Source organism: Musca domestica, unplaced genomic scaffold (assembly GCF_030504385.1).
Source record: "Musca domestica strain aabys unplaced genomic scaffold, Musca_domestica.polishedcontigs.V.1.1 19, whole genome shotgun sequence".
Lineage (NCBI taxonomy): Eukaryota > Metazoa > Arthropoda > Insecta > Diptera > Muscidae > Musca > Musca domestica.
The window spans coordinates 10,357,943-10,368,222 of NW_026712245.1; the positions used below are offsets into that span (position 1 = coordinate 10,357,943).

The 10,280-nt window shown below is 32.7% G+C and overlaps 2 protein-coding genes across 3 annotated transcripts; both read left to right on the plus strand.

Annotated features, from left to right (window-relative positions):
- LOC101898980 (protease inhibitor) lies at positions 1-770 on the plus strand. The gene is made up of 2 exons (XM_005192040.4): positions 1-159; positions 222-770. The coding sequence occupies exons 1-2, from the start codon at positions 87-89 to the stop codon at positions 380-382; spliced, it is 234 nt and encodes a 77-aa protein (XP_005192097.1). The 5' UTR covers positions 1-86; the 3' UTR covers positions 383-770.
- Positions 771-7,337: 6,567 nt separating this feature from the next.
- On the plus strand, positions 7,338-8,932 carry LOC101899329 (tissue factor pathway inhibitor). Of its 2 annotated transcripts, none has more exons than XM_005192042.4 (3): positions 7,338-7,435; positions 7,578-8,126; positions 8,350-8,932. In XM_005192042.4, the coding sequence occupies exons 2-3, from the start codon at positions 8,009-8,011 to the stop codon at positions 8,835-8,837; spliced, it is 606 nt and encodes a 201-aa protein (XP_005192099.2). In that variant the 5' UTR covers positions 7,338-7,435; positions 7,578-8,008; the 3' UTR covers positions 8,838-8,932. The 2 variants fall into 2 exon arrangements, with proteins under 2 accessions (XP_005192099.2, XP_011296075.2); XM_011297773.3 differs by having other exon boundaries at positions 7,347-7,518.
- Positions 8,933-10,280: the final 1,348 nt, after the last annotated feature.

Sequence of the window (10,280 nt, forward strand, 5' to 3'; positions counted from 1 at the left end):
AGTAACTCCCCCATCAATTCAGCGATATCATTCTAAATTGTATCTTCTTCCGAAGCAGACACCAAAAACCAATAACTATTTGCAAAATGAAGTTTATGTTGGTCATTCTCAGCATCATTGTTGTAATTTTGGCTTCAGCCAACGCTTTTGACAAAGCAGGTTCGTAGAAAAGGGGATTCACCTGTTGAACAATTTATTTATTACGATTTCATCATCCACAGATTGCTCTCTGCCCAAGGATGTGGGTCCCTGTCGCAAAGCGGATTTGTCCTACTATTTCGATACGGAATCGAAATCTTGTCAAACATTCTTCTATGGCGGCTGTCATGGCAATAACAATCGCTTCAATTCCAAAGAAGAGTGTGAAAAGTCATGCCTCTAAGCTAAAGGCGGTAAAAGGCACAAAGGGGGAACTGTAGCCTAAATGTAACCAGTTGCCATTAATTTTTGAATTAAGCATTACATAAATATTTTTTTCTTAATGTTATTACGTAGTTGATAAGTGTTTTTTCGGTTTTCATTTATTTTTTTATTTTTTGTTATTCTACATTTTATTAAAAAAACGAAAAAAAGATACCAAAACTAAACTGGTTTTCAGTTTCGCATTTATAGTGGGAATGGGGAGATAGGTTTGATAAATACCACAGCCACGCGTATTTTAGAATGGCAAAGAACGTTCAGAAGACAATGTGCGGAAATAAAAATAGTCGATATACCTAATTAAATTTTAATGGAGCAGAAAACATTAAGACGAGCCAGGCATCCGAAAACTAGATATATATGAGTCAGTCTACAACATAATTGGACGTTAGGTGTAGGCAGACGATTTGATGCCCTACAACAAGATCGTTCTGTGACAAAAAAGGGAAAGTTAAAGATCGACAGAATAAAAAATAATCTATAAATTTTAGTTCCCAACTATCTTTACCTAAAATAAATAATTTTGGTTAATGGTTTTTATTCAGTGCCAATCATCTCCCACAATACTCCGATGAGTCATAAAAAAGCAAAATAAAAATGCATCAACAGCAAGCCAAATTTGTTGTTAAAAAGAACTGTTGTCATTAGAAAAAACAAATATTCATCTTTCTACATGACTTGAATTTGTCAGAGAAATATTTTTAGTTGTTTTCTCTTTTTGTTAAGTTAAGACGGAACAAGATTGGCATGCAATATTTTGTCATAAGGTTTGCAACATCATATTTCTGGAATATAATAACCATGTCAGCGTTCTCCACATGGTAAAAGAATACAGGTAGGTGTATCAACGCTTCGGAACATTGAATTGTAACACCTCGAAATATACATTTTAGACCCCTCAAATTATATATAATCTTGATCAGCATAAAATTCTATGTCGAAATCTGTTTAAATCACTGCAGCTTCCGAACGAAATGAAGTAAGTCCATAAAAATTTAACAAATTTGTGTATTATGTCTGCAGGACTTTTGGTATTGAAAATGGACCATATAGGTCCACGTCTTCGTATAGCCCTTATATAACGGTACCTCCCGATATTCGGTATGCTTTTAGCGGCAGTATTTACCGGAATTATTTTAAATTTCGTATTTGAAGTTCGTAATGGGTACTACAGCCTATAATAACATTTTTGTATGTATATGACGGTACCTCCCAATACTCGTTATTTTTATGATTTGTGCGAAATTATTCACCGGAATTGTTTCAAATTTGGTATTTGAAGTTCGTAATGGGTACTACAGCCTATGACAAAAAATTTCGTAAGTAGGTCTACGTCTTCGAATAGTCTCCATATAACAGATTTCAGTGGTAGGTGATAGTTTCCGGAAGTTTTTTTGAAAATTTTCAAGTTCCTTCCAAATGGTGGAGGGGAAGAAATGTTCGGCCCGGTCGAACTTAGCTGCCTTTTATTTGTTTTTATTCACAATTTTAGTTGAAGAATGGAAAAATGTGTTTTTTAACGAGTGCGAAATTTGCTCCCGAGCAAGATTGCTCGAAGAGTGGAAGCTTTTTACGGAGGTCTACTCTTCGCTCTTTTGTTTTGTATGGCAGCGCTCCGGAACCACTCCTGTTTGAAAAATTAGAGTGAGAGCAATAGCTCAAAAGAAAAACATATTTTGTTTGTTGATTTGTGTGTGTAACAGCAAACCGATATTGATGTTGATGTGTACTGTAGAAGAGAGGTGTGATCTGTACGGAAAAAAGCACATAGAAGTAAAACAACGGTACGACAAAAACTAAAAAAGTACTCAGCAAAAGTACATTCTGCTCGATATCGAACTAGTTTTGCTTCCACTCAAAAACGAGGAAAACTTGCTCGCTTCTATTGAAGCGACATCGAAAAATTAAGTTTGCTCGATTATTTTTCTGCTCACAGGAAGGATTTCGCTCGAATTTGAGAGAGTTCCACTCTTTGTTCAAATTCGATCGAGTCTTTCGGATGTCAAATGTTAAGTGTTTTTGTTTTAGAAACAGATGGCACAGATGGCTACCTTTCGGGCAATTATTCTATATTTAACATGGAAGAATTATTTTTTTGCAAGATTAACAAATTCGTTTCCTGTGAGATATACACTTTTCAAATCCAAAGCTAGGCAGACAGATAGATATTTTAGCCTATAAAAGAAGACTGGAAACCACTTTTGGTTCGGTTCAGTGGTTCACGCTAATATCATGGTTCTATTTTTAAAATGGTTTTTCAGGCGGCTTTTGTTTCTGTGGTTTTGGTTTGGTTCAGAAAATAACTCTGCACAAGGTTCCGTTTTTGATGCCAAATTCGGAACGAACTCGAAACAAAATTGTGTGAAATCCAAAACCGGTTCGGTTCGGAACAGGTTTACAGCCCTGCTATAAAATCATGTATTCTCTCTCTAATTTTACATAATTTATCAGGGATTCAATTTTCGTCACTGTGAAGGGTAAAAAACAATCGACTCAGCAAAACTTAAAGCAATTTGTTTTTATTATTAAAATACAACTCACGGAAATTAATGTTATTATTAACAGCTCATTTAAATTCGGCATGCCTCACAGAAGATGTTCCCCAAAAATGATATATTACTAATTTTTAGAATTTATTAGGCGTATTTTAAAATATATCACGGAAAGATTAGCAATTAAAAATATACAAAAAGCTACCAACTCTCTTCAACTTGAGGAGAGTTACAAAAAAAAACAATTCAGTTTTCCGTTCAAAGCCGTATAATACCTCAACTTAGGTTTGTTTTCAACACATAAGTATATATTAAATATTCTCATTTTTAAAGTCATATTTATTTTAAAGCTCTATTTTATTTTATTAACAATTGCTTCTGTAAAAAAAATATTTTATCTCCATTAAAACAATAAAATGCATTTTGGCGTAATTAACTTTTTAATGTTTATGCATTTGCTATAAAATTTGTGTTATTTATATCTCCTAGAAATAGATGAAAACAATCGATTTACTGCGCACTTTTAATATTCGAACCACGAACCGAACGACGATGGGTAATACTACGTAAATTCAAGGTGAAAAAATATATTTATCGAGTACTGTTTTGAATATTTTTCTTGAATCTCAAATTGTCACTTCAATGTCACAAAATTAAAAATGCTACAAAAATAAATTAAACGAGATTTGTAAACAAATCTGTGTTTTTGATCAAAATCTGAATAAAATTCGTAATGGGTACTACAGCCTAAGACCCGTCTTCTCCTTCTCCATATAACGATACCTCCCAATATATTGTTTTAGCGACATTATTCACCGAAATTGTTTCCAATTTCGTATATAGAGTTCGTAGTGGTTCTATGACAGAAAATTGTCTTTGCAGGTCCATATATCAGTACCCCCCTATCTTCGTTATTTTGACGGTTTTACGTACAATATCCACCGAAATTGTTTGAAATTTCGTGTTTAAAGTTCGTAATATGTACTACAGCCTGCGACAGAAAATTGTCTATGACGGTCCAGGTCTTCGTATAGCTCCGTTTCTATACGGATTCTCCCTATGTTCGGTATTTTGATGATTTTACTTACATTAATCACGGGATTTTTTTTTATGAAGTTTCGTATTTGAATATTGTAATGGCTTATGACAAATATTGCCTTTGCAGGTCCATGTTTTCGTATAGACCCCAATATAAGGGCTATATTCGGTATTTTTAAAATTTTAACAGAATTTTTAGCGGATTCCACTTTTTTTTTGAAAATTTCCAAATGGGGGAGAGCCCGGCCGAACTTACTGCTTTTTTATTTGTTAAATTAATTATTATCACATATTTTAAGCCCACTAACCAAAGGAACAATGACTAAAATAATAAATTAAATTTTGACATTATTTTATTTTTAAATATTATCCTTTTCCATAATAAAAAAACAAGTTATTCTACTACACATTTTGCTATAGTGTTTTAATAAATCTTTGGTTCTCTTCATGTTGTGGAGCAATTCAAAGTTGGGCCAATTGCATCACGTAAGATCACAAGCAAACACATCATTTTTCCCATAAACGGATAAAACCACTCTAATGTCTTACTAGATGTGAAATGAAGGAAAGTAAATAGAGTAGACTATAATAGTTTTAACTAAACTTATTGCACATGTCCTCCCACTTATATGTTATAATACAGTAAACAACTAAAATAGCAATATGCTGAACGGGGCTATGTGGGTGCAAGGCTTGCGATATTAATTGATGACAAGTACTTAGGAATAACACATTTTGATACGCATTTTTGAAACGAGATAAAGTAACTGAATAGAAACTAAGTTTATACTCACATAAACATATAAAGTAGACCAAAATTATTTTTTCCTTTCCAAAATTCCTTAAATTTTCATGTATAAAAATATATTTTGTGTACGACAGGTTACTAAATTCCTTAATTCCAAATTACCCTAATTTTAATGTATAAAAATATATTTTGCATTTCATATTGTTTTTAATAATCAATTTCAACTTTTGTTAAAACGAATAAATTATTTTTCAAAGCTTAATATATAACAGTTAACATAAAATAATATTCAACTCAACACCGAATTCAAATAATTTTTACAAACGGTCTATGTATATGCTTCAAATAATATTGAAAACTTGCGGATCATTTTTTTATTGTCAATATACTACATGAATATCCAAGTATATATGGCAATTTGTCTATCGATATGAAATACTTACTATGGAAGAGATAACTTTCTCGAAAAAAAATAAATAAATAAATAGCCATGGCGCATGAGTGGGATCGCAAATGAACTTGATTTGTCAAACATTCACGCGCAACTCTATTAACAAATAACTGACAATATTTCTATTGGGATTTCTTATAATTCTAACAGTTTTGTTATCCATTGCTGCTGTTGTTGTTGTTGTAAATGCAAATAAACTAAACGCACTTGGCGGAATCGTAATTAATTCATGCTCACACTGTATGTAACCAATAATATCCAATGAAAATTTCAATGTAGAGCATATACACACACTTGCAGAACATTTAGTTTTCGGTTATTAATTACATTTTTTCGCTTCATCGAAAACACTCGAAACGCAACCGGCACATTTCAAGAACGGCATGAGGAAAATACTTGAATTAGGTATGCAAATTTTGATGTCTGAAGTGTTGAGGTTTATTTTAGAATACTGTAGCTATTTAAATTGTTTAAAAAGTAATCAATTTTGAACATAATACAATAGTATCCATCTTCTTCTTCTATATCTATAAAAGGGGAAAATGTTTGTATGTTTATTTGTAATTTATGGATTCGAAAACTGCTGCACCAATTTTCCTGAAAATTTCAAAGGATGCTACAACATCGTCTGAAAGTAACATAGACTATATAAATTTTTGAAATTCCACTTGGAACCGGAGATATTGCATCAGAATCGGAGGTACCTCCCGACAATTTAGATTTTATATGCATCTATTGATTGATTACAGATACACTCTCCAAATTTGGAATGTGTAACGGAGTTTGTAACAAATTGAAATCGGTTCACATTTGGATGTAGCTTCCACATATATTTTCGGCCGATTTCATGTATTTGATGCACCAAACACGATATGTACAGGGTGAGATTTTTACATTTTTTTTTAATTTTATTGAATGAAAGCAAAAATATAAAGAAATCACACTATCACGCGTAAATTCCATAACGAATAATTTTTTTCTGGAAAATTCTCACCAAAATGCTTTTGTACGCTTGTAAACAATATAATGAGCTGTCACTGGAATAATTTTAACAGCTGTCGGACGAGTGGCTTTGAAATGACAGCAGTCTGAAAGTTGCAGTTTTTTCATCTCACCCTGTATAAATATTTTCGATCGATTTCGTTTATTTGATGCACCAATCGCGATATATATGTTTGATTCCAATGAAATTCGGAATAAATTACGGAATTTGGTACAAAAATAAATTTGCCCAACCGGTTGAGATTTTGGCGGATTTCGCGTATTTGATGCACCAACCACGCTATGTATCCCCAACATCAATGAAAATTGGAGTATGTTACGGAATTTGGTACAAAAATAAATTTTCGAAATAATGTTGAAATCGGTTCAGATTTTGATGTAGCTCCTGTATATAATATCGATGGATTTAATGTACAGAATGAAATCGTTTAAACGAGCTGTCAGAGCAATACATCAGGCGTTGCAAAACGAAAATCAGAGGAAAAAAACACCCCCAACTTACTAAAAAAATCGAAACACATCAAAAAGCAGAGGGATCTGAATTTCTATAAAAAATTTACGTATTCGGTGTTGCTGGAACAAATATTTTCACTTAGATCAACAAATATACGTATGTACATTATAGCCTACAAATCTGAAGGCATATTATATAGAACCGATTATTTGCAAACACGCTTAATTTGATCTGTATAAAGTCTCCTGACACCCGACACCTTGAAAGAATGGCTTACAATCCAACTCAATCATCTCTGATTGACATCCCTAAGTGCGTTTCATAGAAAATTATTTTTATTAAAAACCCAATGAAGGTGAGAAGCATTACACAGAGCAAAATAAAAAAGATCGACTCAAAGAGGACTGGTTTTAAATACGCCGCATGCTTGCCACTACAGCCAAAGTAAGCAAGACAGGCCGTCAGACAGATAGACAGGCAGACAAAGCAGCAACAAGTGAACACCCATACAACAATAACAACAACATCAACAGGGACTTTAAAGATTGTTGTTTATATCAGATTAAACGGCAACAGACAGTCATATGTATAGTCATACTCTCACAACAACAACAACACCACCATTAGCGATGAAGAAAAAAATACAAAAACAAGGTATATTGGAGTAGTGCAGAATTTTTGTGTTTATAAATTCGCATTTCATTTCAACAACAATTTTTTTCTTTACATTACAAATTCCAAAATTGAATAGCCAAGTTTCAGTTCATTCTGAATTCTTCAAGCGATCGCAAGTGCCAAAACGCAATCAAGCATCTAAACACAGACATTAGGTATTTTTGAAAATCTGAATTTTTGAATTAACGCGCAGAAGCGCCGGCAAACGGTGGCCCAGTCAGAAACGATTATTTCTTTTGTAAGCGGAACAATTAAAAATTGCAAATTTCGTGTATCTTCTTCTATTTGTTTCTCTAGCAACGTTTTTGCCAAGATCTGCATTTAATTTCCATTATCAGTAACATCAGTCAGTCATTCAGTTCTACTTCAGTGCCCCTCAGAGGAAAGCATTTATAAAATACCCCGTGTCCGACACCGCCACTACCAACACCACCTCGCCAAAGACAAAATCGAGTTGTCCATAAAGTTTTTTTTTGTGAGTAATATTAAATCGCTTGGCAGCCATTCATTCGAACATTGACTGACCACCAACAGCATCAGCATCACCACGCAAACAGTGAAAACTGCAGGTTTCACTTATCAGGCAACAACATTAGCCCAGTATTAAGTTGTTAGGCGTACAATTAAGCAAAAGTGTTTTCAATTGCAACGCCACCAAGCGCAATCCATCACTTGGGCGCAAGTGAATTTATCCATTACTTAAAACATCCACGCTTTTTTCGGAAAAAATGGAAATTTTAACCAGAGCCTCTTTGCTCCATGTTCTTTTGTTATTTATGGTGAATTTCTCACAGAACAACTTTGTGCAAGGTGCTGTGGGACTATATGGACCCGATCGTTATGAAGGTAAGCAATCTCAAACGAATAATGTAGCAAATTTGAAAGTTCTTTTTTTTTAATATAACGAAATAATTTTGGCATAATTATTTGATTTTAAAGTGATGTGTTTTATATTCATTAATTTTCTAATTTGCCTAAACTGATCCGTGATCCCAAAAATGCAATATTGTGATTTAATTTCGCTATAAATATTTTCGTGACATAATACATTTTTGATTTTGTTTCCAAGGTCTTCCAGAAACTTGTCTACAACCCATGGATTTCGGTTATTGTCGTGCCAAATTACAACGCTACTACTTCGATATTCGACGCATGAAATGTACCATGTTCTATTGGGGCGGATGTGCCGGCAATGATAATAATTTTAAAACAATGGACGAATGTAATGACTACTGTTCGGCGGGCTATGAACAAAGCAACAGTATTGTTCCACTCAAAAGAGAACGTTCGGAAAATAATCCCAACTTCAATACAAATTCCAATGCAAGGTCGTCCAATTTCAACAGCAGAGGAAATACTGCCGTCAATACATCGAAGTCTACAGCGCCAAAATTCCCAATCAAAAGTTCTCCAGCACCCTCGTATAGGGATAATGCCAGCGCCAACAATGGTACGGCCCGAGCAAATGTAAAGACTTTTAACATCAATCCACCACAAAAAGAACTAAAATATCCAACGGCCACAGATGATTTGGAAGATGAAGAGTATGACGAGTAAAAAGTTCAATTTGACAGTGAAATATTTCGCAAATATGTATATGTATTTATATCATAAAAATTAATAAATTATTGTACCTATTTATACTCAAATAAGTTTTTAATATGAATAACTTGAAATTGTTGGCCAGAACAAAACAATTCATTCATAAAACGAATAAACATCTGGCGCTCTAGGTGGGTATTTTTATATGGAGTTTTTTGCTAATGATTTAAACCTGTTATTTACAGTAGAATCTCAATAATTAGAATCAGCATGGTATCGGCTAATTGTTGCAAATTGTAGATTTTTTTAATTGATAGCAACAAAACTAAAGATTCAATTATTAATTTAATTTGAATAAGGATGGAATGAGCTATTAAGGTTCTACTGTATATTTATTTTATATTGTTAATTTTAAAAAGAACAAAACAAAATCAATTGTTTGGAAAATTTCACTAAAATTTTACTCCTACAAATACTGATCAATAAAAAGTTGTTAATGACATTCATGCAATGACAATGCTAGTGTTCAAGGAGAAATGAGGCAAGCTAGAAAGTTATGTGACTCACTGCTAATCTAAAAAGTTATACAAAGTTAAGTGAGACATAACATGATTTGACAATTTTTATAGTAAGTTATTTTTTCTTTTATGTTTATTTGAGTTCAAAAATGTGAATTTGAATATTTCATTCTTAAAGTCTCAGTCCTACAAGAATAAAAGTGTTGGATGCATGGTACAATGATATCAAGGTAGGGCTATGACACCATATGATTTTAATTTTTTTATTTTCTTGGCTTAATATGTCATCTTTATTTGTTTATGTATGTGTTTTCTTTTCAATAACAAAAAAATTGTTCAGAAAACATTCAAATTCGGGTGTTTTCAAAATGTTTATTTCAACGTATGCATCGACAAAATCTAGAGTTTTTGTAGCGAAAAAATCCTATATAATGATTTTGAAAAGAAGTGTTGACCTTTCATTCAGTTATCGCGGCTTTCAATTATTTATTCAAAATAAATGCAACAAGTTGTTTGATTTTTTATTGTTTTGATACTAATTCTAACATTACAAGCCAAACAGGTAGACCTCTATACTTGCAATTTTTTCAAAGTTGGCCTACCTTCTCTTCATTGTACCATGGTTGGATGTTTTTATCAAATTGTCAAATTAGATGTAGAACGACGCAATGTGTATCAGAATTTAATTTTTTTGTTATTACAAGTTCCTTAAGTAATAGGAAATTCAATAGCAAATATTATAAAACGAATACAGTAAAAATAGGCCAGGACGCAGGCCTTCATAAGTTTGACCAGTAACCCCGTACAAAATACATAATTAAATTCAAAAAGTCAAATCACGGCAGTGTACAAAAAAAACTATTTTTTTATCAATAGTAGTGTTCTTGTCCTACCTTATATAGGCCTTTGTCAAGACATACATTAGGCATTCTTCGTTAAC

Coding starts and splice junctions, on each gene's coding strand:
- LOC101898980 (XM_005192040.4), top strand. CDS start 87: ATGAAGTTTATGTTGGTCATTCTCAGCATCATTGTTGTAATTTTGGCT. Junction 160..221: donor CAACGCTTTTGACAAAGCAG/GTTCGTAGAAAA, acceptor CATCATCCACAG/ATTGCTCTCTGCCCAAGGAT.
- LOC101899329 (XM_005192042.4), top strand. CDS start 8,009: ATGGAAATTTTAACCAGAGCCTCTTTGCTCCATGTTCTTTTGTTATTT. Junction 8,127..8,349: donor TGGACCCGATCGTTATGAAG/GTAAGCAATCTC, acceptor TTTGTTTCCAAG/GTCTTCCAGAAACTTGTCTA.